This window comes from Epinephelus lanceolatus, chromosome 15 (assembly GCF_041903045.1).
Source record: "Epinephelus lanceolatus isolate andai-2023 chromosome 15, ASM4190304v1, whole genome shotgun sequence".
In the NCBI taxonomy this organism is placed as follows: Eukaryota; Metazoa; Chordata; class Actinopteri; order Perciformes; family Serranidae; genus Epinephelus; species Epinephelus lanceolatus.
Window position 1 is genome coordinate 17,967,109 of NC_135748.1, and position 27,951 is coordinate 17,995,059.

The following is a 27,951-nucleotide window of genomic DNA, read 5'->3' on the forward strand; positions in this document are numbered from 1 at the left end:
TCAACCAATCACACCTTTTAAAACAATGCATCCACACCTCATCACTAAGTAAAAGTTTCTGTCCTTTCCTTGCTCAGAGGGGTCGTAAGAACTTTCCTAAATCACTCCTAAGCTAGGACTCCTTGGTAGAATGTTTTTAGGCCAAGTTAAGAGCTCTCTGAGAGTGTTCTCAGACTGTTAGTGAATATGGCCCCAGAAGAGGGCAGGTCACTTGATGGATAATATTTTAGGTATAGAAGAAGCATTGAATAAAGGGACTGAATATTTCTGCATCTGGTTCTTCTCTATTCTCAAAAGCTTACTGATACTGGCTCACAGTTAACATGTTGAAATAATAATCCTGAGGATTTCAGTTCAGGTGATTTTACAAAGTGAAAGTGATTTAACATTAAGAAGTATTCTCAGTCGTCTACATTCACCGGTCCCTAGCTGCATGGCTGCACTACTGTTTGGCCCAGCCTCATGCAGACCATACTGTGACTCCTACAGGGCCAGACCTTGGTCAGCATGACTCACAGAGACAAAGTACCTTTCACAGCAGCCGGTCTGACAGATCTCCAGCTGTTGTCTTATGTTCATTTGCCAAAAACAGAAAATCATCTCTCATAAATTGAGGCAGATGAACTTAGCCCCTTGTCACTATGATGAATCTAAACTACAGACACCATGGCTCATATTATTTTGTGTTTGTTTGTAATGGTAAACATATGCTATTGGTTTTAGGTCTGGCTGAGATAATACGGCCTAGACAGAGAAGGTAAAGGCCAGATAAGGTCAAACTATTTCAAACAGCAGTTTCACTTAATTCTCAATGTTTGGCAGATTCACAAACCAGCTGCATCCTCCTCTCTCTATCCAGACCTGGGAAAGCAAACCCAGTTAGTCTTCCTCATCCCACCAGAGTGAAACTGATGAAATTGCTCTGAATTGCAAAGAGCGAGTCGGTGATGTTTTTAATTTTGCATGTGTCGCTCCATGTCGTCTGTAAATTAGGTCAGCAGTAACAAGGAAGGGGCCTCTGTGGGGGTGTGTGTGTGTGTGTGTGTGTGTGTGTGTGTGTGTGTGTGCTGAGGTGGCATCACACTCTGAGCTGTATGCATTAACTCTAATTTCAGTCACTCTCCTGTCTTACAGTCTGCTTATCAGTCAGAATACTGTATGAATGCCTGTCACAATAATTGCTTTATCAAGTTATCACATTGCCTGTTGTGTTAAGAATGTCACCAACATTTTAGCCCACTTGATGCTAACAAACACAGCAGGGTTTCCCCAACTATTATGTGACTTGGGTGCAGCGATTCTCCCTTCTTTTTTTTTTCTCTCCACTGAGTCTGAAGAAAAATAAAACAACACTTCAAAGATAACACTATAGCTTACTGGTAGGTTAACCTGGAGCTACACTTTTGGAGTGGAAGACGTACAGCCCTGATAGTCTGTAGCTTGCCAACTCCCAGCAATGAGCCAAAAGGCTGTCGTTTGTTTTTTTGTACCCTCCAACAACTTCATCCTCCAGTCTGTAAATCCACCAGCAATCTGCACGGCTCCTAGGCCGTCCATCCCTGGGACCTGACTGCAGCACATCGGCTGGATTATGGAGGTAACTGCAGTGTTCTGGAGCCTCACTATTATCATTTTGTAAGTGGACGTAAAGTGGTCTCAAAATTCCAATAATATCGCAGTTATTTCTAGGAAGATATATCGTCCAGCAAAAGTCGTTATTGTGACAGGCCTAACTGTATGAATGATTACAGGTTTCCTCATCATGCTGATAATCCAGGTCTTGCAGTGCGCCCAAGAAAAACAATGAGCAGGAATCAGAGAGAGATAATACATAATGCATTACCATTTTTTAGAAAGACATAATCTCACAAAGTGAAAGTACACCACAGTCAGTAAACAGACATCTCCTGTTGTGTTAAACTGTTTCTTACAGTCTTGGAGGAGAATAGCTGGTGTTGTGAAGAGGACATTGTACTGACCTCACTGACTGGTTTGCCTGAATAGAAGCAACAAGTCTACCGTTGTTCAGTTCAGCCATTAACCTCGCACATAACATGTCGGATTTAAGGCCTATTCACACACACATCTACTGAACGTCTTTCACTGGTGCCCTCCCTCTGCGCCACAGTCGTCCCGTTGTTCTCATCCATCGTCAACCTCCTCCTGTAAGTTCTCATTGAGATGTCAAACGTGAATGTCATCTGTCTTCAGGTCCTAAATGTGTGGACGACTTGTAATGGGCTGAGAGCCATAGGAACATTCCCTTACGTTAGCACATTCAGAAATAACTGCCATCTGTTTTCTGTAGCGCTCATGATTAGCAGCCAAAGTTGTCCTATTGTGCCGGCTGCTGGCCATTTATCAGCACACCGATACAGAGTCAGCTGTTTATTTAAAGTCCATTTGTTAAACTCAGTAACATGCCACACTGCTAACACATCAGGAGTGACTATTCTTGGGTATTCTTGTCTTCATCCCCCCACGCCTACTGATGCAACTCACTGCACTGCTTTGTTTGCCTTCAAAATCCAGTGCGGGCTAGACCACTCATTTCAGGTCCACGTTGTATTTCGACATCAAGTAGTTTTCGAGAGGCTGCTGCTGGCTTGTTTTAGTAAATCCGTTCAAGCCACTGTGAGTAAAAGTCTCCCATCATTTTTGTCTGTTTACTACAGAGGTGTGTGGGTGGGTGCTATTTGAGAAAAGTGTGTGAATGTACATGAAGTGTGTGTGAGAGAGATAGAGGTGACAAAGAGATGGAAGAGAAGTGAATTGTAAAATAGAAATGTATTGTACTTGATTCAGACTTTTAGCTGTTTAGCCTTAAAATGTAAGCCTAAACTGACTGTGTGAAAAACACAGTACAGTGGGCCAGCCATTTTTATCTTGGAATCTTTTGACATCGACTTAAGACGAGGAGAGTCATCATCAGTAGACTGTGAATCCGACATGTCACATTAGATAAGTTAAATAAGTGTTTGCATCGGACTAGTATCACCCAAGCGACAACCTCCAGGGCTGAAGAATGATGCCAATGCACAAGTGCCAAAAACTGCAGTTCCTTGAATGGCCACTTGAGGCTGGCTTGGAAAGCGACACCCACATTAAAACAACCAACTTTACAGTAGAAATAAACATGTTTACAGCGTGGTACAAAAAAACGGTTTGGTCTCTATAGCTTATTTCAACATCTATGACAACTGTATGGGGGAAGAGTTTTTATATAACTCACTCGTTTACATTTTATAAAGGCGGGGCCGCTTTGCGTGACAGTCAGTTTCACCCCTCGCTCCTCCACAGCACCACCCTTTTGTCCAAATATGGTAACATGTGGCTCCAAAAGACCAAGATGGCAACGGCCAAAAGGCTGAACTTGACACTTCAAAATGGAAGTCCACAAACCAATGGGTGATGTCATGGTGGCTAAGTGTATTATTTTGAACAGTCTATGAAATTACCTGGGGACCTCTAGTTATTTGTGACAATTGCGAAGGTTGCTAAATCCCAAATCTGCCATGTCCGTACTTTGTCAAGCAAAGATTCCACTGCAAATAACCTACCATATTTTGCCAAACACAGACATATTGATATAGTAGTCCTGTGCGTATTGGCATCTCCTTGATTTGGAATCATAGTTAGGATTTTTGTTTTCTCCGTGCCTCTTTTCCTACCTCTTTACCCGTAAGCAATTATGGAGGCTGCTTTGGCAATGATAAATTAAAGTTTTGATAGCATTTTGGGTGCAGGAGGCTCATCTTGCTAAACAGACACATTTGCAAAAAAAGATAGCTCAAATCCATCAGAAGAGTGAAATCTTGGAAGATGATGATATGGATGACGTGTGACAATGTGTGGCAGAATCAGTTCTGTTTGTTCAACCCACATTTAAAATAAAACAGGAGGTTGACAGCATACATCACTGCTACTGGTGCTGTGTAGGGTTTCTGTGTTGTGTAAAGTGGAGTTGAAAATGACTGTGCGCATCATATCTTGGGGATTATGTCAGTAAATCTGAGTAAAACACAGACTTTGTTTATCCTGTGTGAATGTCCTGCAGAAAACACAGATAGAGACAGATAGATAACTTAACACCCCCTCAAAATCTTCTTAAGCATCTATTTAACTTCTCACCTGGCTGCAGTGATGTACAGGTGTACACCAGGACCCAGTGACATCACTGTTGGCTGTCCAGCACTCTGATTTAGCTGAATGTTAAAAAATAATGGATAATTGGCGACACACATTTATATCTCCTTACCTATTGTTAATTTGTACTTGTCCCACATCCAGGCTGTGTTTTTATAGCACTGTGTTGGTTAATGCATTTAGGTTGCATTTGCATTTGGACTATGAAAGCCCTGTTTCTTTGTGAGGTACTTTTGTCTGTGATGCATCTTAAAACGACGGGTCGGTATGGAGAAGCCTTGTAAGTGGTTGCCATGGTAACAGTGTAGCCTCAATAACATACAATCTCCCTTTGGGATTTAGTTGGGTGAGGGGTGGAGGTGCACAATTTGATGGACAGCAGTTATCATAGCCTCCAGTTAAAGGGTCAGTTCACCCGAATTACAAAAAAAGTAACACAAAAAAAAGGGAAAAAAATTGCAGAAATTCTCTGGCTTTAGCTCCTCGAGTGTGAGAACTTGTAGCTTTTCTCTGTTTGAGATCATTGCAAATTGAGTATGTGGGTTTTAGACTGTTGGTTGGACTAAAGATGCAACTTGAAGTCGTCCTCAGGATCTGGAAATACTCAGTTTTTCAATCATTTTTTTGATATTTTCAAGACAAAACAATTCATCCAAAACATTTGAATCAACAGATTAATCAGAAATAATGATTGTTAGCTACAGCCTTATTTACAGATGTGTGTCTGACAATTTTGCCTCCACCTCAGTACAGTGAAGGTGATATAAATTAGGAGTTCATTTTTTTAACATTATATTTCAATTCTGTGAGCATTCATTTTCATTATAAAGTAGAAGGGCACTCAGAATACAGATCTCAGCCAAGGCCAAATGCCCTAACTCACAATGTTAACAAAAGTGGAAAATAATTAGTCTAATGTGGTCTAATGGGCACTTCTCTGGCCCATGCTACACCGTTCCACCAAATTTCATGAAAATCAGGCCAGTAGTGTTACGTTAATTCTGCTGACAAACAGACAAATAAATCAACCAAAAAGAAAACATGACCTCCTCGGCAGAGGTAATTAAACCAGCAATTTCTGCATGGATAGATATCACTGTGAGCTTGTGAGAAAATATGTTGAAACTTGGGCGAACTTGTCCTTTAACCTCATGGTACACAGTTTGCTTTGGCCTTGTAAATATTTCTATTTCTGGCATTGCCTTCCTTCCTTTACACCTTCCTCTGTCTAAGTCTTTTTCCTTTATGAGCTGTGAGCTATTTCTGTGCAACACACACACACACACACACACACACACACACAGTGCAAGTTGATCACCCACCATTTCCTTGTTGATAATTGCACAGTGAGTGATGAGGGACTGACAGCCCACGGCTCAGTTTTCAGTTTCACCACTCCTGTCAGAGGCATGAATGATGGAGTTACAGTCACTGAAAACTTTGTTCCCATAAGAGTTGGATACAATGAATATTCATACTCTGTTTAATCAGTTTTATTAAAGATGAAATATGAACAATGATTCATATTTTTATTTCTCAGACAAGTTCAACAGCATGTACCACCTAAGTGTCAGCCAAATGGACAGTTTATTATCAGCCACGGCAGACAGCGGTGTGTTGTCAGGGATAACACAGACGGCTGGAATCTCCCAACTTGTTGCTGGATTCAACTATCTCATCGTAAGATGTGTTTAAAGATGGAACATAAATGGTGTCAGCTTTTGTAAATATTTCACTTTGTTGAGCAAGGTCTTGTTCATCCTTCTCACGACCTCACAATTATTGAGTTAGTCTTGTAATTGTGGCTGGCGGGTAAATTGAAGGACTCCCCCTCTCCAGTTTGACATTTCTGAAAATCTAAATTAAATGCACAAACTGACTGAAAAGTAGGGCTGCAACTAATCATTATTTTATTTTCAATTAATTATTTGGTCTGATACATTTGATAAAATAGTGAAAAATGTCAATGACAATTGCCAGAGTCAAATATGATGTCCTCAGATTGCTTGTTTTGTCCAACTGACCCTCCAAAAGATATTCACATGATACAGAGGAGCATTAAAATTGATAAGCTGGAAGAAGGGAATGTTTGGCATTTTTGCCTTGTAAGTGACTTGTTTGATAAATTATCGAAGTTATTGCCATTACAATTTCCACCAGGCATAAGGCTGGAGGGGATCGTGCGTTTGGTCGTGTGTGTGAGTGAGTGTATGTTTGTCAGTAGCCAATCTCACAAACTACTGGACCAATCAGCCTCATATATTCTGTGCACATTTATGACCGTTTGCTCAAGGATCTCTAGTAGTTGTTACGATTCATAATTGTTGAAAACCTGTTTTATTGATTTATTTGCACCGTCATTGACTGCTTAGACCTCACTCCTTTTAACCAGCTGGTAGAGGCCGTAAGACTTCTGGAAATCAGGTCGGCAAAAAACAAAAAGCCTTTCCGTCTGTTGCAGAAAACATTTTGTCCTTTGTCAAGTCTCAAAAACTGACATCCATAGAAAAGTTTAGTCTCCTTTTTAATTGGAACATCTGCAGATTAATTCCATACCTGATATGTTATGATGCATTGCTGCCATCGTAACTCTGAGGGAGTCGGGAGGGACAGTTCTACTGGCAACACCACAGCGGTAGTCGTGGCTGGGACTGGGTTTTGTCCCAAAGTTAATACCATATACAGTCCAGTCATGAATGGATCGAACAATTAAGTGGATCACATGGAGCAAAGATTTGTGCTGTGTTTAAGTTATGAAGATACGTTCTTCCTCATTATGACAGGTGTTAGTATGAGAACTCACTCTGCTCTGTGCAACACGCTGCAGCTCCATCAAAAATAGATACGGCGTATATTTATGTTAGCTTCTGGGATGCTTCTGAAGTGTGCTGCGCTTGCATCTGCAGTAACAGAATTGTCTTGAGTCGCCATGATCAGCCCAGGTTGCCGGCTGGTGGAAATCTGCACTCTTAAAGCATTTTTCTCATTTTTCTATGGATCTACTAAGTTAATGGAGTAATCATTTCAGCTTTGCATTGCCATTTTTTCTTTCTGTTCTTTTTTTCTCTGGGTACTCCGGCTTCCTCCCACAGTCCAGAGACATGCAGGATAATTGATGACTCTAAATTGCCCATAGATGTGAATGTGAGTGTAAATGGTTGTCTGTCTCTATGTGTTAGCCCGGCGACATGTTCAGGGTGTATCCCACCTCTTACGGCATGTCAGCTGGGATAGGCTCCAGCTCCCCCCCGCGACCCCTAACAGGATAAGCGATTACAGAAAATGAATGAATGCAATGAAATTACTCTCCACCACTAGAGTGATACAATCTGTCTGTGTCATGTTGACTAATGTACACAGCTCAGCTTTTTGATGTAAGAAAATGCTCTCTTATTTTGTTTTATCACTGCCACGCATGAAAAAACAACCAAAACATGGCCTGTGCTGCTTCACTTGCTGTCTGCTATCCAAGGTTAGTCTATCAGCAGTCTATGTACACATTGTTCCTTGTAGTTCTGCGTGCGTGTGTGTGTCTGTCTGCCGTGGGGGATGGACAGTGCTGAGTCAGTCTAGCTATGACTGTTTATAAAACAGGCCTGAAAGTAGAAAGAAAGGGACAAAGCGCTGTTTCATTTTTCCCCCCTCTTTATTTGATTTTCTATTCAAGGCTGATGATGTAGCTCTGCTGCGCTAACACGGCTGCGAGAGAAGTTTCTGTGTCATTTCAGTCCAATAACCCTCGCTCAAATTGGCCCTCTCAACCACCTGGAGAGAGGCCAAGCTCGTAAAGGTGATAAGTCAAGAGCAGTTGATACGTGCTTCTGATAAGAGGATTGATAATGCTTGGAATCACATCTCTTGTGCTGTCAAAGGTAGCTCAACTTCTGTTTAAATCACATGTGTAATCTGCTCCTTTTAGGTCAGTGAGATTGAGACAGAAAGGTGAGATATCCGGGACGAATCTTTGTGCATCAAATTCCTTGTCAGTCAGACTTTGGGAGTGGTGCGGGATGGATGGAGGCATCAAAGTGCTTATTTGTTTGTATGGCTTTTTAACTCCTTTTCAACCAGAGAATCTTTCATCTTCCACTGGTCTCTAATTTATAGGATTGCTCTGTGGTGATTAAGGGTTAACAGGGTTAAAGCTAATCTCCCTGAAGCTAATGTGTGCTATTGATTATGCTCTGTGTCCTAACCCAGTTACTCTGCTCCACTTTCAGACGTGTGATTTCCACTCTAAAGAAAGGCAATAAAGATCAATAGGTCATGAGGCAGTGACTTAATAGTCCTGTGTTTTCATCTCTGTCCGCTGACCTCAGCACTGTTTTTACTGGGGCGGATGCACGAGCTGGTGCAGGTTCTTTGTGTGGCTCTGCGTTCTAACAAGGGTACTAACATCTTTTTCTCTCTCTCTCCCTTATCCAATCACCTGCCCCCTCCTCTGTTGTCTTTCCACGTATCCTGTGTGTTGTTTCTTCTTCCCTCCTTCATCTAATTTTCAACACTTGCCTCACTGTTATTTATTTTTCTATTTCCATCCTTCAACTCTGGCATCTTATCTATCCCTCTTGACTTTCACATCTCCTCCTTTATTCCTTTTCTTCTCCTGCTTTCCGCTGCTTTCTCTCAGTGTGACCAAGACCAGTGCATTCAGAGCACCAAATTCGTTTTACAGGCCGCCGCCACACCCCTCCTCCAGCAGCAGAGCAGCGAGCCAGTCATCCTGACGGCCTCACCTGAAAACGGAGGCTCTCTGCCCGGCCGCACCTCCCTCACCCTGGGCGGCCCATGCACCTCACTCCCCCTCGGCCAGCCCACCCCTCCGACGTCCACCCCTAGCCTCAGCTGCCACGAGACCACGGACATGCTGCCAATCCACGGACACAGCCACACACACAACCACAGCCACCCCCTCCAGGAGCCGGTGGCCCACCACCACTTTCTCACACCAGAGGAAGTGCCGTCGCCGCCAGGTATGCTCCCCTGCGGCAGCCCCCTGGGTCACAGCCACACTATGCAGGCCGGCTTCTACAACCCAGCCAGCCAGGACTCACTACACGAGGACTCTGTCAGAGGATTGGTAAAGCTCAGCTCTGTGTGACAATGGGATATATACCCACCTCCTCCCTCCTGAAAACATGCATCCAACCCATGAAACTCTCTTGTGCCACGTTTGGACCAGCTCGCTCTCACCCTGAAGTAGTTTTCCTTTCTCTCCTCAGTGGGACGTGAGAACTGAAAAAGGCTGTGGTTTAAATTCAGCTGCTAGAAACTGGGTGGAATAAAACTGAACCGAAGTGAAACCAGTTGTCCTCAGCCAACATCTTGCCAAACCCCTTCGCTGGAACAGGAAAGATGTTTTCTAGCGTGGTGGCCTCTGTGACAACTCAGACATACGCTTCTCTGTTTTTTGTTTTTTGTTTTTTTTTACTTGAAGGGAAGCATAATCCGTTAGTTTCTGGAAACTGGACAGGAGGGTTTGTTTTTCAAAGTGGCGTATGTCTGTTGGCCATGTCAAGCAAAAATAGAAGACTTGTTTTGACAGCACATGACATTTTTGGTCAAAATTATGAATCTCTGTCAATGGATCACAGGTCTGACAGTTTTTTTTTTTTGTAAAACAAACTTTAGCCTATTTGCCTGTTGCTGATTGGACAGTGTCTTTTGCCTTTTTTTCTTGGACATTCTCAGCAGTGCAATGGTTGATGTCATGTTGCATATCATCCTGCTTTTTCTATGTTAAAAAAAAAAGAGACTGTTGTACTGTTCCATGGTTATTACAAATCTTACAAATTATTATATTTCCTGTGGATATTAATAAAACAACAACTTTTTATCAGATACGATTCCATTAATATTGAGGTTTAGAGGGCATAATGTGTGCTAACATGAGAGTCATGTGGCGATAACATTTCCTTTAAAGTTCATCTTGTGACTGAGGCCTGTAGTCATTAGGCGTAAATGACATTAAAAACAAGCATGTCTGGATGTTGCTCAACATTTATGAAGACTCACTCTAGGTCATTAAGTTTCCCATTCATCTTTACAGAAGTCCTGGTAAGACCTCAAGCACCAACCTTTGGTGAGAGATGCAGACTAAAACAAGGACTTAGTTTACAGTAATATTTAATAAAACTGATTTGTAGGTGCCTTAAAGGAAAAAGATCTAGAGTTCACTGACAGTGGTCGGTGAAGATGTATGAGAAGGTGCTGGTAATAAACATTTAATTGTCTTCTGCCACCTTGTGGTTCAGTAGGAGTACTGCAGTTGACTAGTCGTCGTCGTCGTCGTCCCCCCCCCCCAATATATATAATATATATATATATACAATAACCAATATTCCTTTATTAAAAACAGATAGAATGACTACATGTAATGTTAAAGCGATGTTCTAGACAAGAACTTGCAGAGATCGAGTAAGACTGTCGTTTCCTTCAGCTCTACACAGCATTTTTTAGCTCATGGATTTTTCTTGCCTGTAACTTTACTGTGTTGGTTCATCCTGTCTCTTCTTATCAGCTGTGTCTCCAGATGCAGTAGGCAGCTGTTTTATATGGAAGCCGAGAATGGCCATGCTTGCAGTTATTTTTTTAATGCCATAATCTCAAGACCACGAGTTAATTATTTAAGCATCCCATGAAAACTTTGTTCCTCATGGTAAAGGGTGTTAATTTGTGCCAGTCTGAAGAGGCCAATTTCTCAAAATAATTTATCATAAGGAAACAAATAGTTTTCTTGAGATCATTGGATAATTATAGAGAACTCAAAAATGAGTGATTCATTTGATCACACCTGATCTTCGTATTCAAGATCACTGTCATGGCTGTTTGGGAACATAGGTGTAGATTTCAGGGGGGATGCAGAAGACATATCCCTACAGTAGCAGAGGACTTTTATTTTTATGAAGTAAGACATTACCACTGTAAATTGATGCAGTAGAATTCACAAGAATGAAGGAAATTTGTTTGACACTCATTCTGGTTAAGGACCATAAACCCTGTTTCATGTGTTCCCCCCAGTGTTGAAACAAAACCTACGTCCTTGTTAGGGAGGATTCATAAATTAACAGTAACTTTAGGCAGAAATATGTAGTTTTGTCAAATAGGTTGCTACAGTTGTTAAGATGCATGCTGACATGGCGATCCTGATCTCTGATATACATAAGTAATAACAGGAAATTACCTTTTGTTTTCTCGTAGTCTCAGTTTTCTTGATAATTAACTTCTCGAGATAACAGCGTTTCAAAAAAAATTGCTAGCATTGCCATTCTCGGCTTCAGTAGTTTTCCGTTTAACAGCTGATTACATTTTTATTGTTTGTTTGTTTGTTTTTGTTTGTGTTGGGGGTTTTTTCCCACAAAGTTAGCAAAGTTAGCTGGAGCAGAAAGTATAGCATTTAGCTAAAGACCCAATAGTTTTGTCTCTGGAGTCGCTGGAGGGCAAAATAGATAGGACAGTGAATATTAGACTCACATTCATCAGAAAGACACTGACATGACACCAAATGAATGCTAAGATTGCTTGTCGTCTGCTGGATATGTAAACTAGCCACTTCTTACCAACACATTAAGCCTATAAATGTTAATGTGAGGCTATCTCACTGTTTTATTTACAACCTGTTACGCTGCCCTCTAGTGGCCAAAAATATACTAATGCAGTTGATGCACAATGATAATAGTAACACATTTATTTGTTATTAAATCATTTATGATACATAGGGAGGATTTTTCATACGTATTTTACAACAATTACAACAGACAATGCAAAAAAAAAACATTGACATTGGAAAAGAAATATTCCAGATTTTTTTTTCTTGCAGCACTGAGTGGGAGAGCATTGAGACAAGAGATGGTCACAGATGCAGGATTCTACTATATTCTACAGCTTGCATAAAGATTGCAAAATGTCATTCGTTAGGTTATTGAAATAGTTAATATTTTAAACAGACCCTGTACTGCACTGTGCTTGAGTTCTGCTGCACCATTACATGTTAAGTTAATGGAAATGTCAAGTGCATGGGACGCTGTCATGTGTTAAAGAATCTTGAGGATTACGACCTTATAGCAGACTGAATTTATAAACTAAAAAGTAGGCATATCCTATTAAATTAAATTAAATTAAAAAGTGAAAAATAATTTTAAAAAAAATTGCAAATGAAAATAATTTTGAACCCACATTAAATGTTTTAATTAAAAAATAGTACTAATTATTTAGTAATGATGAGAAATGTTTCAAAGCTTTTTAAATTAGCTGTACAATAAATTAGTCGTTATTGGGCCTTGCTCCAAAATACTGGAGCCCTTCAGTTTGAGCCACTGTTTGTATTTGCTGACTGTCTTGGCGTTCAAACAAAGCCAAGTGCTTTTTAAGATTTACACATATTTCCTGTTTTATTTATACAGTGCACTAAGGGCGCATCACAGCAGAGATGCACTAGAGACAGTAGAAGAAATGAACCAAGGCAAACCTAACTTGTAGCTGTAAACAGTCATGGTGGCTCACAGCCTGATGCTCCAGCACAGCCTACACTCATGCATCACTTGTCTAACCAGAGCTGGAAACATGGACCATTAATACTCCATGGCAGGGCCTGTCCATGGTCCTTAGTCACCAAAAATGCTAAACTAGCTTAAAATCAGTGACCTGTGGTTGCTGCAAGACTAACCAGACCTGACCTCAGTGCAGTTTGCCGTTTTCAGCATCCATTGTCTGGGTCAGCGTGGGTAAGCTAATTTAGCATCGATAACCAGAACACAACAGTGTCTGTAACGCTGGTTTCCGTGTAAGTTGACAGTCCCAGGTCACCACAGTTTCACGTCATTGAGCTCCAGGTCCCCCATAATCTCCAACTGGTCAATGCTGCTCAGGTCTTGCACCCGATGTCTGAACTCAAACAGATGTGAGCCATTCACTGCCAGCTTGAACTGATGAGGCTGACACAGGATGAGAATCTGACAAAACAGAACACTGAGGAATAGTCAGTCATTACGGACACTGGGAAATAATGATCAACTTGGAAAGTTTTCAAACTGGTTTGATATCATGTGCCGGACCAGACCGGTATACTGAATTTTACGCATTTGACTCCGCAGTTGCTCTAAAGTGGAACATGGTGATTCCGTGTCCTAGCAGCAAATGAGCGTCAAACTATTACGTTTGCACTCCAGATTGGACTGGATATGTCGCTTCCTATGTAAGTAACGTTACTTTATGAACAGAAAACCACTTTATATTGCGACAATTGCTGTAAATGACATACAATATAGTCAACAGCAAGTAGCTGAGCTTGTCATTAGCGATAGTCCTTTGCCTCACCAGAAACTTTCAGCTCCCTGTTGGACTCCCTCGAGCCAGCTGACACCTATGTTGGTTTTTGTAGTGAAATAAGGAGGTACTGTGTGGATAATTCTTCGTTTCACCTTCATGAATCAGTCACTCTTAGTCCATTGTGGAATTTTCAAAGCTAGCGACAGAAATAGAAATATAAACAGAGCATCCGACTCTACCATGTCTCCTCTCGTCACCCCAAAAAACACATGAACTTTCTAGTAAACAAACAAGGTGTGCACAGATACGGCCCTACAATCTTTGCTGAAATTAGATCTCCTTCATGTTGCCTTGCTCGGCTCACAGCCTGTCAGACACTGTTGTCTCTTTTAGTCCGTCATAAACATAATATTATGTTCATCGTAATGTCATATTGCTTATTACTAATGCAGCATAAGGTGGATTTAGCACCGTGATACCATCAGCACACGCTGCCGATGGAGGCTACCTTTTCATCGCATGACAAGTCGGTGAAGATTCTCAGTCATCCAGGTCATGGTAATCATAAGTCCTATATCATAGGCAAAAAAAAACCTCAAGCAAGTCCAGTTGCCTACGATATAGCACTTATGATGTCTAATGACAAGTGTCGTTTCATCCTGTTTGAATCAATCAAACCGGTTTAGGATCGTACACCAGACCGGACCAGCAAACCCAGATGTCGACCCAACTCTAGCAGACAGCAGAAGCCCTTTAAAGTAAACCTTACAGGTTGTAGGCGGCTCCTACCTCAAAGTACTCCCCTGACGAGAAGGGAAAGAAGGGCAGCTCCCGCTCCTCCTGACCCCAGGATTCACTCAGGTACGAGTTCCTGATGAACAAACCGGACTTCATGCGAGGGTTCAGATGGAGAGCGATGTTCTCTGTCCTGCTGTTGCGGAGGTTCACTGTAAAGCTGGAGGAAGCGTGGATTTAAGGTAAATCTTTTTTTGTGTTTATAAGAAATGTTGCAGTTAGCAGAGGGAAGAGTGTCAAACATCAGATTGCTGTCATTTGTTATGTGGAGGTAAATGTAATGACTCATCACTTTACCTGTGGGGATACATGTTGACCTGTCCTTTGATTGTGATGTGCTGTCCGGGGCTCAGTCCTTTGAGTATACTGCCTTTGTAAGGGAGGCTCTGGAATGACAATATAACTGTTCATACATTTTATGTGATTATTTTCATTATTGATTAATCTATAGATTGTTTTCTCAATCAAGCATTTGCTCTATAAAAATAATCAAAAATGCCCAATATTTTTCCGACAGTTAAAGGTGATGTTGTCAAATGCTTTTATGCGAATTCCAAGAGGATATCTAGTGTCATGTTAGGGTATTTATACATTCATACATTGCCCAGCCCTAGTTCTGTACATGGAGTACAAAACGCAGTTCAGTGGTTCAACCAGACTGATCCCTCTGAGCAACAGTCCAATGAGAATAGAAAAACTCTGCAGTCACTGGTAAAAGAAACTGGACACTTAGCATCAAAATTTGTGCAGATTTATTTAGGAACATGTTCCTGTTCCAGTGTCAAGTACACAATAATACAACAAGCTTTAGCTTTAGCAAAAAGATATTCTTTAACTTCACAACAGTAATGGAAGGTTTTATACAGTAGGTCTATCAGAATATCAGATGAACATATTGTGGACTGACAAATTAGTTTAAAACTATTCACTCTAACCGCTGAGCAGACTGCAGAGGGCCCAAAGAAAAGAATTAAATATATTTAAATATTTAGAGCCAGATCTCACCGTTGTGTTTCAATAATGATCAAGGGTCACTTGCGCTTTTCTGATGACTCGTACTGTTAAACTTCAGTTAGTAGCCCGGGCTATTATTTGCTTAATTCACTTAACTGTTGTCTATATGGGACAGGCCTTTAATTCCTCTCACACAAAACTGTTGCTCAGCAAAGATGGGAGAAAGTATGAATATTACTTGTATAAAAATTAGGCTTCAAATACTATGTCAATTATGTGCTCTGTTGTGACACTTGTTTTACGGCACCTGAGGATAACAGCCCCGGGCATACAGACACAGCACCACTTCATCCTTTTAAAACAATATTTATAACTTGGATCAAATTTTATGAAAAACACTTTTGACTGTTTAAATCTGAGGACCTTTATGGACTAAAGGAATATGAATAACTTACAGGGTAATCGAGGAACTGACACATATTCTGACTTTATGACCGCTTCAGAGGAAGAGTCACCACTTATTTTTTCGTCATGCTGGTAAATGAATTTTGATGAATTCTATTCTTCTCTGGTGCTCATGGTTTCAGTAAAAAGAAATGAACTGAGCTAATTATGTGTAGCATCTACATACTGACAAATGATTACACATTTACATTTATATGTATATCAAATGTAAAAAAAAAAAAAAAAACATTTGGTGTCTAATTATACTGCTTTTATCTTACTATATAATGATGAAAACTGTGTGTCTGTTCCACATTTTTCTCCTCACTGACTTGGTTAATCCATGTGAAATTTGGCACAGTGGTAGAGGATCATGGGAGGATGTGAATGAAGCAATATTACATCAGTTGGCCAAAGGGGGCGCTATAGCAACCGACTGAAATTGCAAACTTTGAATGGGCATATTTCATGCCCCGTAAGTCGTAGAGACATGAAACTTTGCACAGAGATGCCTCTTCTCATGAGGAACAAATGTGCCTAACAACCCATAACTTCCGGTTATATAGATTTTCTGCCATTTTGAATTTTTTGAAAAACACTTAAAATCGATCTCTTCCTAGGAAGTTTGACCGATCTGCATGAAACTCTGTGAACATAATCTAGGGACCAATATCTAAAGTTCCCTCTTGGCAGAAGTTGGAAAACTTACTAAAACTGAGCTTCTATAAGGCAATGAATATTGCAGAGGGCGTGGCTCATCACATAAAGGTGTATAACATCTCAAGGGTTTCACCGATCACCACGCAACTTTGTAGGCATACGACCACACATAATCTGAGGGGACCCCTCTATTATTGATCCCATCAAACAAAATGGGGGCGCTACAGAGCTAATTTCTTATCTAGGCCTAACTGCCATATCAATTTTTACTAAACTTGGTAGATATGTAGAACAGGACGCCTCAAGGTGACTGGAGAAATTTAACTCTAATTGGCAACTGGGTGGCGCTATAACAACAGAAAAATGATTAAAAATGGCTAAAATGCGACCGATCGCTGTGGCTCCCCCTGTGGACCAATGTTTTGGTTTTTTTTCTAATTTTTGGTATGACTAAGTCATGGTATGGTATGCTGTACATAATCACGGAAACTGTCAGTGTATCATTCTGTCTGTCTGTTTTTCTACTCACTGACGTGGTCAATCTACTGTACTTTCAATAAAGCAATCGTTCTATCAAATTCACATAAACTGTCTGAATACATTGCTCTTCTTAATGGGTTCAGCTAACTATTTAATCTGCAATTTCCTATGACCTGTATCCCAAACACACACCATGTGAAACTGTACGTGGGCAACTGTGCACTCACTGGGTATGGACTAGTCTCTGTTATTGAAGGAAAGATGAAAAAATTCAATGTAACCGGTGATTCCAAAGTTTTGAACGGCAGTGTACATTTGAAAGGGGAAATCCACAACACGCTTTTGAAACTTGATTTGACAACTTTTATTTATGATTTTATTTTATTAATTTGTCAGTTTATTAAATGGGGGGCTACACAGACAAACAATATTACAGAGGGAGAAGTCACACAGGTTGAATACTGTTTATAAAGGACTTCTAACTATAGCTAGTGTGCAGGTCTGTGTGTACCAGTATGTTTGTGCGCTGTACACGACTGCACGCATTGATGCATAGGTGTAAGTGAAATTATACATGTATGTACACAGTCTGTAGGTATAAATGAATGTAAGAACTGAATCTAAGCTAAAGTCATTCAGTGCTCATATCTTAAGCGGCAGCTTTTGGTTTGGTGGTTTGTTAACATACTACACTGCCTGGCCAAAAAAAAAATCACCACCAAAAAAAAAGGTCATACACTCTAATATTTCGTTGGACCGCCTTTAGCTTTGATTACGGCACGCATTCACTGTGGCATTGTTTCGATAAGCTTCTGCGATGTCACAAGATTTATTTCCATCCAGTGTTGCATTAATTTTTCACCAAGATCTTGCATTGATGATGGTAGAGTCTGACCGCTGCGCAAAGCCTTCTCCAGCACATCCCAAAGATTCTCAATAGGGTTAAGGTCTGGACTCTGTGGTGGCCAATCCATGTGTGAAAATGATGTCTCATGCTCCCTGAACCAGTCTTTCACAATTTGAGCCCGATGAATCCTGGCATTGTCATCTTGAAATATGCCCGTGCCATCAGGGAAGAAAAAATCCATTGATGGAATAACCTGGTCATTCAGTATATTCAGGTAGTCAGCTGACCTCATTCTTTGAGCACATACTGTTGCTGAACCTAGACCTGACCAACTGCAGCAACCCCAGATCATAACACTGCCCCCACAGGCTTGTACAGTAGGCACTAGGCATGATGGGTGCATCACTTCATCTGCCTCTCTTCTTACCCTGATGCGCCCATCACTCTGGAACAGGGTAAATCTGGACTCATCAGACCACATGACCTTCTTCCATTGCTCCAGAGTCCAATCTTTATGCTCCCTAGCAAATTGAAGCCTTTTTTTCTGGTTAGCCTCACTGATTAGTGGTTTTCTTAAGGCTACACAGCTGTTCAGTCCCAATCCCTTGAGTTCCCTTCGCATTGTGCGTGTGGAAATGCTCTTACTTTCACTATTAAACATAGCCCTGAGTTCTACTGTTGTTTTTCTTCGATTTGATCTCACCAAACGTTTAAGTGATCGCCGATCACGATCATTGAGGATTTTTTTCCGGCCACATTCCTTCCTCGAAGACGATGGGTCCCCACTGTCCTTCCAGTTTTTAATAATGCGTTGGACAGTTCTTAACCCAATTTTAGTAGTTTCTGCAATGTCCTTAGATGTTTTCTCTGCTTGATGCATGCCAATGATTTGACCCTTCTCAAACAGACTAACATCTTTTCCACGACCACGGGATGTGTCTTTCGACATGGTTGTTTAGGAAATGAGAAGCAACTCATTGCACCAGTTGGGGTTAAATAACTTGTTGCCAGCTGAAAGATAATCGCCCATGCAGTAATTATCCAATAGGAGGCTCGTACCTATTTGCTTAGTTAAATCCAGGTGGCGACTTTTTTTTTGGCCAGGCAGTGTATCTATAACCCTTTTCTGCTTATTGCAAACTATTTGTTGATGCCTCTGCAAGTGTCCGATGCTGCAGCAGGGACAGAGCAGGCCTCCTTACAGCTTGCAAAAGTCAGGTTTAGGTGCTATATTATGTATATGGGAGTAAGGGGAGTATTTAGTGGTGTGAATATTGTGGATTATTAGTTGAAGAATAATTCTGATTCATTATGATTTTTGTGTTACCTTAACAGTTTTGACCATCCTTCCTGCCGTTAATAATAACACTGTAATCATCACGTTATCTGTTAAGATCTTGGTGATTCAGCACCATCGCCAAAGGAAGTAAACCAACACAAGAAGTCAGATTCTTATCAACATTTTGGGTGTTTTTGGTTTGTGTTTTACCTCCAAATTAAGTGCTTTAAATAATCTAGACTGTTTACAACCTCTCTGACTGTCTGAGGGCTCACATTTCGTGCCCCGCTGGACTTTGTTGTTCCCAGATCTCATAAATTTCTTGAATAAACCAGAATTTTGCTTTAAATGTCTGAGGGCTACAGTGAACAAACAAAAGGGATCATTGAAGAAATGTGATCCAGTTTTAGTGGCATCACAAGATGCCGGGTACATTTTAGGCACATTAGTTTTTATGTGGATGACGCAAAAGGAAAAACTCACCAAGTCACCTGATTCTGAATATATTGCCTAAAAGAAGGAAAAGCCAAATTTAGAAACAATTAATTAGAAATGTTTACAAAATAAAAACACATCTGACAAGCTTTTGAGGACAAAATAAAGCACACACGTGATGGGAAAGTACTTACTGAGTTTGGGATGTAGCCAATAGCGTGCACCCTGACTTTCCCAGAAATAGAAAACGTGTCGACCCTGTTCAGTGGGATTTTGTGCTTGTATTCCAGCAGGTGGGTGCCATTTACTGCCACCTATGGGTGAAGACAAGTACTTCAGTCACTTATTTGCTTTTCTTAAAGGTACTACACAGGTTCATCCATGCCTACGTCCTTCACAGCATGAGTTCACTGACCTTGAAGACGTCTTCGTGCACCAGGATGATGGTCTCGAAGGGAGCTCCGCGTTTGTAGGGCAGCTGATGGAGCGTTTCCTCTTTGCCCCAGCTCTCATGCAGCAGGGTGTTACACACCACACAGGGCGAGCCTTTGAAGCGAGGGCTGAAGTGGAGGGCGACGTCAGAGCGCGGCTTGGTGCTGCAGCCGTTCGACAGGTCGATCTGAAACCTGCAGAGAGGGTGCACACAGAGGCTGGATTATTAACCGTCAAAGTGGGCAACTGCCCCTGCAAATTCACTTCATGTCAAAGCGTTGGGCTGTTTGCACCTATTCAGTACCATATCAGTGAAGGCAGGTCCTTAGAGAGGCGTCAAAATGTAGGTCTACTAATTGTTTACCCAAAAGAAATCTGACTTAAGAGGCTTTAAAGATCAACAAACCAGTAGGCAAAACTACTGTTACCAAAGTAAAGAAATAATTTTTAAGCTCAATTTGAATATTACAATATTACATGGTGCATATTGAGTAATGAGGTTGTGTTTAATCAGTCATCTTATTCAAAGTCAGTAGATGTTTGTCATCATGCTCCCAGTTTGGTGAAGCTGCAGGAGCACCACCACAGAAGCTATGCAATGTACTGCTGGGGATGGCGCCAGCAGCAAAATGTGTTTTAGCAACCTAGAAAAGTCCCATCTAAAAAACAATCTATGTAACAGTTTAAGTGTACACCATATTGAGAGTATTTTCAGCACCATACCTTTTTGTCAGGGCGTGTTCTAACGGGGAAGACGTTAGCGGATTCAGTTTCCCATCTATGCTCTAATCAAAGCTACCAGACAACATTTACAAAAACAGTAATTTTACCTCACTGAACACAGGAACTGCTGGTCTACCGCTGCCTCAAGCAGTTAGTGAGTTTGTGTTATTGTTTGACTTTGGTGAATCTGAACTATTTAAAACTCCAAAGTCGCACAATAACAGAAACAAACTCGCCTATCAAGGCAGTGGTACAGCAGCAGTTCTTGTGTTCAGTGATCTTAAATCAAAGTTCTTCTCAATGGAGTCTGGCTTTTAAGACAGCGATATAGAGGCTTCCCTTTCCTGTCAGAAATCACTGTCTGACATTACAGTAAAGTGGTGAAAATATCCTCAATATAACATAGATTTAAACTAATTTTTTTAGGTGGGACTTTTTTTAGGTGTTTTGTTGCTGATCCCGTCCACAGCAGTACATTTCTTAGCTTTCGTGTCAATACTCCTGCCTGCTTCTCCAAACTGCTGGTGTGCCGACTGACGACTACCGTATGTAATACACTGACTATGGACAAGTACCTCGTACAACCCCACTTCAAAAGATCCGGACTATCCCTTTAAAGGCTTGGCCATACTTTCCACATTGACCATACAGCTGTGGTCACGTCAACACACACAGTTCGATTGAATTGTCAGTCTGTGTCAGCCCCTGGCAGTGCACAGGAGGGCTGGGAGGTGAGCGTACTGTCCTACTGCCAACGTCAGGTGGAACTTAAACAATTGACGGTCTGTTTTAGATCCTAGCAGTGAACAGGAAGGCTTGAGTCCATTGGGTGAAACTGAACCTCAACGATGCTGTTGGGTCTAACTTCACAGTGGTGAGGTGGCTGTGTCTGGCTTTAAAGCAGTGTTTTTGATAGGACTGGAGTGTGGAGCAAGAGACTGGAGCATGCGCAGCCAGCAGTCCACATGGTCTCAAAAAATGGACCCCTGAGAACATGGGCGGATGACGAGATTTACGTCACACGGACCAAATAAGATCCTTGCAGGCTTATAGACGCAACTATGAATTGACGTCTGAGAGCACCTTCGGCAAAAGATCACAAACATTTATAATTCTGAAGATTCTTTGATGAACACACGGTTCTGTAGCCAAACCTGACCTCTGACCCCCAGGTGGAGGAGTGAAAGTTTAAGTCACAGCTGAGCATACTCATTTTAAATATCTATCTGCAAAACTACACTGAAAAATAATCTAGTTCAACTACGTCAACGAAAGCTGCGGAATAAAGCTATACATCTGAGTTTTAATAAATTCGTGAAATTAAATCCATGACACTTACAGACATTTTCCACTGTGTAAACGTGTTGTTGGGTTATTATGGCGGGTTGCCATGAAATGAAAATCACCAGTGTAGGAACCACTGAAGTAGACACAGCAGGGTTTAAAAGTATTACATGCTCTGGGTTTACCAATTAAATTGATTTAGACATCTCCATACAGGTGGCACTTGTTCTGTATATTCCTCTGACTTAATTACATCTCACCTGTCAGCATCTGGGGGCACAGTGCCCTGGATGATGATGATCTCCCCTGGGTGCAGGCCTCCAGGTATGGGCCCTGTGTATGGGATCACCTGAGGTGGAGAGTTGGAGACGTTAAAGCACATGCTGAACACATGCTGCCTGAAAGAAGAGAGCTAAAATAAATAGCAAGAATAACCCGTGTGATATCTCGGATTAGTTTGCGTCCAGTGTGCAGGCCGTTTGTACACAGCTGCTGCTGCACATAGCTGTTCAGCTGCATTATAAGCTACAGGAGGGTCTATTGATCATTGCATGATGGCATCAGAGGGCTGATGTGGATAATAATATTATTAATAATATAATAAGCCTCTTACCGGATTCAGGACAGTGTGTTTCGCATTTGCCACAGACATCGGGCTTCTTGTGTCAGACTACAACATGCAGCTGAGCTAAGAGACAACAGAGTCTGTGGTGTCTGCGGTAAATAGGACCGGTTTGTAGCTCTCCTGCACTACACGGGGATGATGGCAGTGGGCATCTTCTCTCCATCAGCCCCGGACTCCACGCGCATGCGCTAATCCTACCATGTGATCAGGTCCGCTGAGCAACAACGGAGACCCGTTGTCTCTAAGATTATTAAACCTTTATTTCACCAGCAAGGGCAAAACAAAATGAATAATTAAATTAACCGCCTCCTCTCAGGCAAACATGGTGTTCACAAATGCGACATCTGTTAAAATGAAAGGATGAAACGATATTAATTTAATCTCTCATATTGTCTGTTCTGTTCAAAAACAGTTTTGTTAAGAATCTAAAGTAAATGCTATACTTTATTAATTTAATTGTAGGGAAATGTTTTTCATTTACATGCAAAAAGCAGTAATAATTCAATAACAACAACAACACTACTACTACTACCCCCACCAGTAGTAGTAACAATAATAATAATAATAATAAATAGATAGATAAGTAAATAAACAATTAATTTATAATAATGATAATAATAATTATAATAATAAAACTAAATGGCACTTCCTGTTATTCGACAGGGAAACTACAGCATTTTATTTATTTATTTAATTATTTATTTATTATATATTGTGTGTTTTTATATTTTTGTTTATTTAATATTTATATCATGTGTTAGTTTTTATTGTTTCCTTGTAGTTCGATGACGCATTTAAATAAATGACATGACTCTCTGGCGCCATCTTGTGTTTAGATTTATACATAGTTTCGTTTTTCAGTAAATGAAAGTACAACCCCAGAAAACAGACGCCCTAACAGACTGAAGCTCGGAAGAGACATGGACCCGAATGAGTATCACTGTTTTACTTTACTTTTCCTTTTGAAAAATGGTAATCATAACAGATGAATTATAAATGTTAATTTCGGATTTTATTTTGTGTTTCAGAGGCAGCTGTCGCCGTTGGAATAGGGGCAGGAGCAGGAGCAGGTAAGACTCTGGAGAGCCTTGATATTAGTGTTCAGAGATGGACAGAAATACATCTAAATACCTCTCGTTACAAATACTTGCTCCAATCTATCAAAAATAAAATAGGCCTACAACATACTGGTATGAGCACATGTATTTAATTGAAATACAAATAATCTGTCATTTGGAAAAATACTCTCTATACAAACTGATACTGACATCTTTCAAATACACAAGCTCTTAAAGTATTTTGTTTATTATTTTTTTCTGTCAAACAAAATACAAATAACAACATACTCAGCATTTATTAATAACATACAGTACAGGCCAAAAGTTTGGACACACCTTCTCATTCAATGCGTTTTCTTTATTTTCATGACTATTTACATTGTAGATTCTCACTGAAGGCATCAAAACTATGAATGAACACATGTGGAGTTATGTACTTAACAAAAAAAGGTGAAATAACTGAAAACATGTTTTATATTCTAGTTTCTTCAAAATAGCCACCCTTTGCTCTGATTACTGCTTTGCACACTCTTGGCATTCTCTCCATGAGCTTCAAGAGGTAGTCACCTGAAATGGTTTTCCAACAGTCTTGAAGGAGTTCCCAGAGGTGTTTAGCACTTGTTGGCCCCTTTGCCTTCACTCTGCGGTCCAGCTCACCCCAAACCATCTCGATTGGGTTCAGGTCCGGTGACTGTGGAGGCCAGGTCATCTGCCGCAGCACTCCATCACTCTCCTTCTTGGTCAAATAGCCCTTACACAGCCTGGAGGTGTGTTTGGGGTCATTGTCCTGTTGAAAAATAAATGATCGTCCAACTAAACGCAAACCGGATGGGATGGCAAGTCGCTGCAGGATGCTGTGGTAGCCATGCTGGTTCAGTGTGCCTTCAATTTTGAATAAATCCCCAACAGTGTCACCAGCAAAACACCCCCACACCATCACACCTCCTCCTCCATGCTTCACAGTGGGAACCAGGCATGTGGAATCCATCCGTTCACCTTTTCTGCGTCTCACAAAGACACGGTGGTTGGAACCAAAGATCTCAATTTGGACTCATCAGACCAAAGCACAGATTTCCACTGGTCTAATGTCCATTCCTTGTGTTTCTTGGCCCAAACAAATCTCTTCTGCTTGTTGCCTCTCCTTAGCAGTGGTTTCCTAGCAGCTATTTGACCATGAAGGCCTGATTGGCGCAGTCTCCTCTTAACAGTTGTTCTAGAGATGGGTCTGCTGCTAGAACTCTGTGTGGCATTCATCTGGTCTCTGATCTGAGCTGCTGTTAACTTGCCATTTCTGAGGCTGGTGACTCGGATGAACTTATCCTCAGAAGCAGAAGTGACTCTTGGTCTTCCTTTCCTGGGTCGGTCCTCATGTGTGCCAGTTTCGTTGTAGCGCTTGATGGTTTTTGCGACTCCACTTGGGGACACATTTAAAGTTTTTGCAATTTTCCGGACTGACTGACCTTCATTTCTTAAAGTAATGATGGCCACTCGTTTTTCTTTAGTTAGCTGATTGGTTCTTGCCATAATATGAATTTTAACAGTTGTCCAATAGGGCTGTTGGCTGTGTATTAACCTGACTTCTGCACAACACAACTGATGGTCCCAACCCCATTGATAAAGCAAGAAATTCCACTAATGAACCCTGATAAGGCACACCTGTGAAGTGGAAACCATTTCAGGTGACTACCTCTTGAAGCTCATGGAGAGAATGCCAAGAGTGTGCAAAGCAGTAATCAGAGCAAAGGGTGGCTATTTTGAAGAAACTAGAATATAAAACATATTTTCAGTTATTTCACCTTTTTTTGTTAAGTACATAACTCCACGTGTTCATTCATAGTTTTGATGCCTTCAGTGAGAATCTACAATGTAAATAGTCATGAAAATAAAGAAAACGCATTGAATGAGAAGGTGTGTCCAAACTTTTGGCCTGTACTGTACTTTAAATACATGTAATTGAATACTGCCCATCTATGCCTGTTTACTTTTTCAACTCTTAAAATATAGAAAATTAATTTCACATGCTAAACTCAAACCAAACATGATCTAAAATGTTTCTGAACAGTCTCTGCATATATCATGCATGATCCATTTTAAAGTAGCCTGACAAATGAGCACACCAACAATGTTTCCTCTGCTGTGTCATTGTCCATGTGCAGTCGTTGCTGTCCTAGGGATTCCTCTTGTCCTGGGAGTCAGGTTTCACCTCGGCTGGAATAGCAGCGGGCTCATATGCAGCCGGCATGATGTCATCAGCTGCAATAGCTAATGGAGGAGGAGTGGCAGCAGGAGGTCTGGTGGCTACTTTGCAGTCAATAGGTAAACACTGTTACTTGACGTTTTTTGAATCTTGTGGTTTTAACTGTTACATCTTAAAGGTTCAGTGTGTAGGGGGTGTAGTGGTTAGCATTGTCGCCTCACAGCAAAAGGGTTCCTGGTTCAAACCCAGGGTGGGGGGATTGAAGCCCCCCTTCTACGGAGATTGCATGCTCTCCCCGTGTCCTCCTCCAGCTTCCTGAATGGTTGTCTGTCTCCATGTGTCAGCCCTGTGATAGTCTGGCAACCTGTCCATGGTGTACCCCAGCTCTCACCTAGTGTCAGCTGGTATAGGCTCCAGTCCCCCCACAACCCACAACAGAACAGAAAATTACAGAAAATTATTGAATGTGTAGGATTTAGGGGGATTGACAGAAATGGAAATATAATAAGTATAATCATCTGAAAATAAGAATAGCTGTGTTTTCCTTACCTTAGTTTACATCTACATAGGGAGCTGGTCCTTAGTTATGGAGTCTGTCATGTTGTACAGCCATTTTTCTACAGCAGCCCAGAGCAGACAAACCAAACACTGTCTCTGGATGGGACTGTTCACATTTTCGCATTCCACAAGCATACAAGCAACGTTGAAAAAACATTGATTTATTAGTGCAAAACTACCAATTTAAATCACTGGGTCCGTTTGTTTTGGAGAGGACGAGACCTCTGCTGATCATTCAGCTCACAGTAAAAACCTCCTGAAGGTTTGGAAGTAATGTGAACACACATTAGCTGTTGCTGGGCTAGCAATGTGCCCAACAGCGTAGCAGAAACATTGATTTGTTTTGGAGAGGAAGAGACCTCTGCATATAATTTGGCTCCTGGTAAAGACCTCCTAACGTATAACACTGGGGGAATTCTAACCAGCAGAAGTTTTAGCTGTTTGCAATCTACAATCATCACCACTAGGTGTCACTATATCTCCCTTAATCTTACACACTGGGCCTTTAAAGGTGAGATGATCATTGCTTGAGTAATAATAAAAAGGGAATCATGTTGGGTACCTTTTAATGTCTTTTAAAGTGCAGCAACATTAAATCCTGCACAACAGTAGTCAAGTGAAGTCAGGTTTATTTATAGAGCACATTTAAAAAACAATGAGCACTGACAAAAGTGCTTTACATTAACATAACATTGTCAGAATAGAGATTTAAAAAAAATCTTAATATAGTGTAGTTTTCAACAAGCTTTTATAGGGAGTTTAGGTACAATTGAATTAGACCACTGTATACACTGTGATGCCAATGAAGTCACTGTTTCAGCTCTCAACAACACTCTCTCAGCTTCTCTGTAGCTCCAGACTTTGATATGAAATCTGTGCAATCTCTCCGTAGGTGCAGCTGGTCTGTCTGGAGCTGCGACCACAGCTGTGTCTGGTGTTGGAGCAGCAGTGGGATGGCTGGTCAGCCACATCCGCAAAAAGGCATAAAGGAACAAGATGGAGCCAAATCTCAGACAACTGAAATGTTTTAGTTTCTGCTTCCAACACGTAATTCCTATCAAGCCCTTCAATACATTGATGGACATGAACAACAGTCCTTGCGTACGTCCCTGGATCTGGAGCCTCCTGTGGGAAAGGAGAAGTGGGTTAAGGCCCTTTAACCCGCAGCAGTGGTGCTCCTCAGGGATGTGTCTAATCACACTGGCTCTTCTCCTTATACGCTATCAGTTTTACAGCCTCCTGAATTTTAATCCTTGCATTGTGATACATTCAGCTCGTCATGGTCTGGGACTATAGTCATTAGTGAAATCAATAAATAAAATTGATTGATTGATCAGTATTTATTGTGTAATGTGTTTTGTTTACCTGCATGTTGTGCTGCTGACGCTGTACTGGGCATTTCATTTAACAGATTCCACCGACTCAGGTTGTGTGGCCAATTAAGTGAAATGAAATGTCATCCCTGTAGTGGTACGTGAGGAAAAGTCAGTAGATCTCTAAGTTCAGAGGGCTGCATCCTCTTGTGACCATGAATATTTGTGCATAATTTAATGTAGATCTTTCCAGTGGTTGTTGAGATATTTCAGTCTGGTCTGTTTCGGCTGTCATGAATACAGACTTAAAGAAGTATTTCACTGCAGGAAAGATGGTCTTTTCACAAAACCAGGCTGTTTATGCATAAGAAAAATGCAAATATGTGTGAAATTGGTACTACATGACATGGCTATTTAATCTGCTTTTGCGCAAGAGGTAGAAAACTTACAACTA

At 41.1% G+C, this 27,951-nt stretch overlaps 2 protein-coding genes and 1 long non-coding RNA gene across 5 annotated transcripts in view; 2 read left to right on the top strand and 1 right to left on the bottom strand.

Moving 5' to 3' along the window:
- The window catches only part of LOC117266975 (palmitoyltransferase ZDHHC14-like), a 72,768-nt gene extending 62,786 nt beyond the window's left edge, over nt 1–9,982 (top strand). The window contains exons 10-11 of one of the 3 annotated variants that reach the window (XM_033642440.2): nt 8,066–8,088; nt 8,822–9,982. In XM_033642440.2, coding sequence (XP_033498331.1) covers nt 8,066–8,088; nt 8,822–8,873 — 75 coding nt within the window. In that variant the 3' untranslated portion in view covers nt 8,874–9,982. Of the gene's footprint in view, nt 1–8,065; nt 8,089–8,776 lie in introns of all 3 variants that reach the window. The other 2 variants (XM_033642438.2, XM_033642439.2) reach the window with 2 other exon arrangements.
- A 1,833-nt stretch (nt 9,983–11,815) lies between these two features.
- Nucleotides 11,816–22,547, bottom strand: lgals8b (galectin 8b). Its single transcript, XM_033641977.2, has 8 exons — nt 22,360–22,547; nt 22,007–22,095; nt 19,723–19,933; nt 19,502–19,621; nt 19,356–19,382; nt 14,506–14,594; nt 14,203–14,368; nt 11,816–13,097 (listed from the first exon to the last, which is right to left on the bottom strand). The coding sequence occupies exons 1-8, from the start codon at nt 22,396–22,398 to the stop codon at nt 12,948–12,950; spliced, it is 891 nt and encodes a 296-aa protein (XP_033497868.1). The 5' UTR covers nt 22,399–22,547; the 3' UTR covers nt 11,816–12,947.
- A 673-nt stretch (nt 22,548–23,220) lies between these two features.
- On the top strand, nt 23,221–27,523 carry LOC117267445 (uncharacterized). The gene is made up of 4 exons (XR_013493342.1): nt 23,221–23,305; nt 23,400–23,441; nt 25,586–25,745; nt 27,077–27,523. It is a non-coding gene; the product is annotated as an uncharacterized LOC117267445 (long non-coding RNA).
- Nucleotides 27,524–27,951: the final 428 nt, after the last annotated feature.

Bases quoted from the DNA above. Each gene is read 5' to 3' on its own strand.
- lgals8b (XM_033641977.2), bottom strand. From the start codon at position 22,398: ATGTCTGTGGCAAATGCGAAACACACTGTCCTGAATCCG. The intron at 22,096-22,359 runs GTAAGAGGCTTA...TCTCCACCTCAG, and splicing joins AACACACTGTCCTGAATCCG to GTGATCCCATACACAGGGCC. The intron at 14,369-14,505 runs GTAAAGTGATGA...CGCTTCCTCCAG, and splicing joins GTCAACATGTATCCCCACAG to CTTTACAGTGAACCTCCGCA.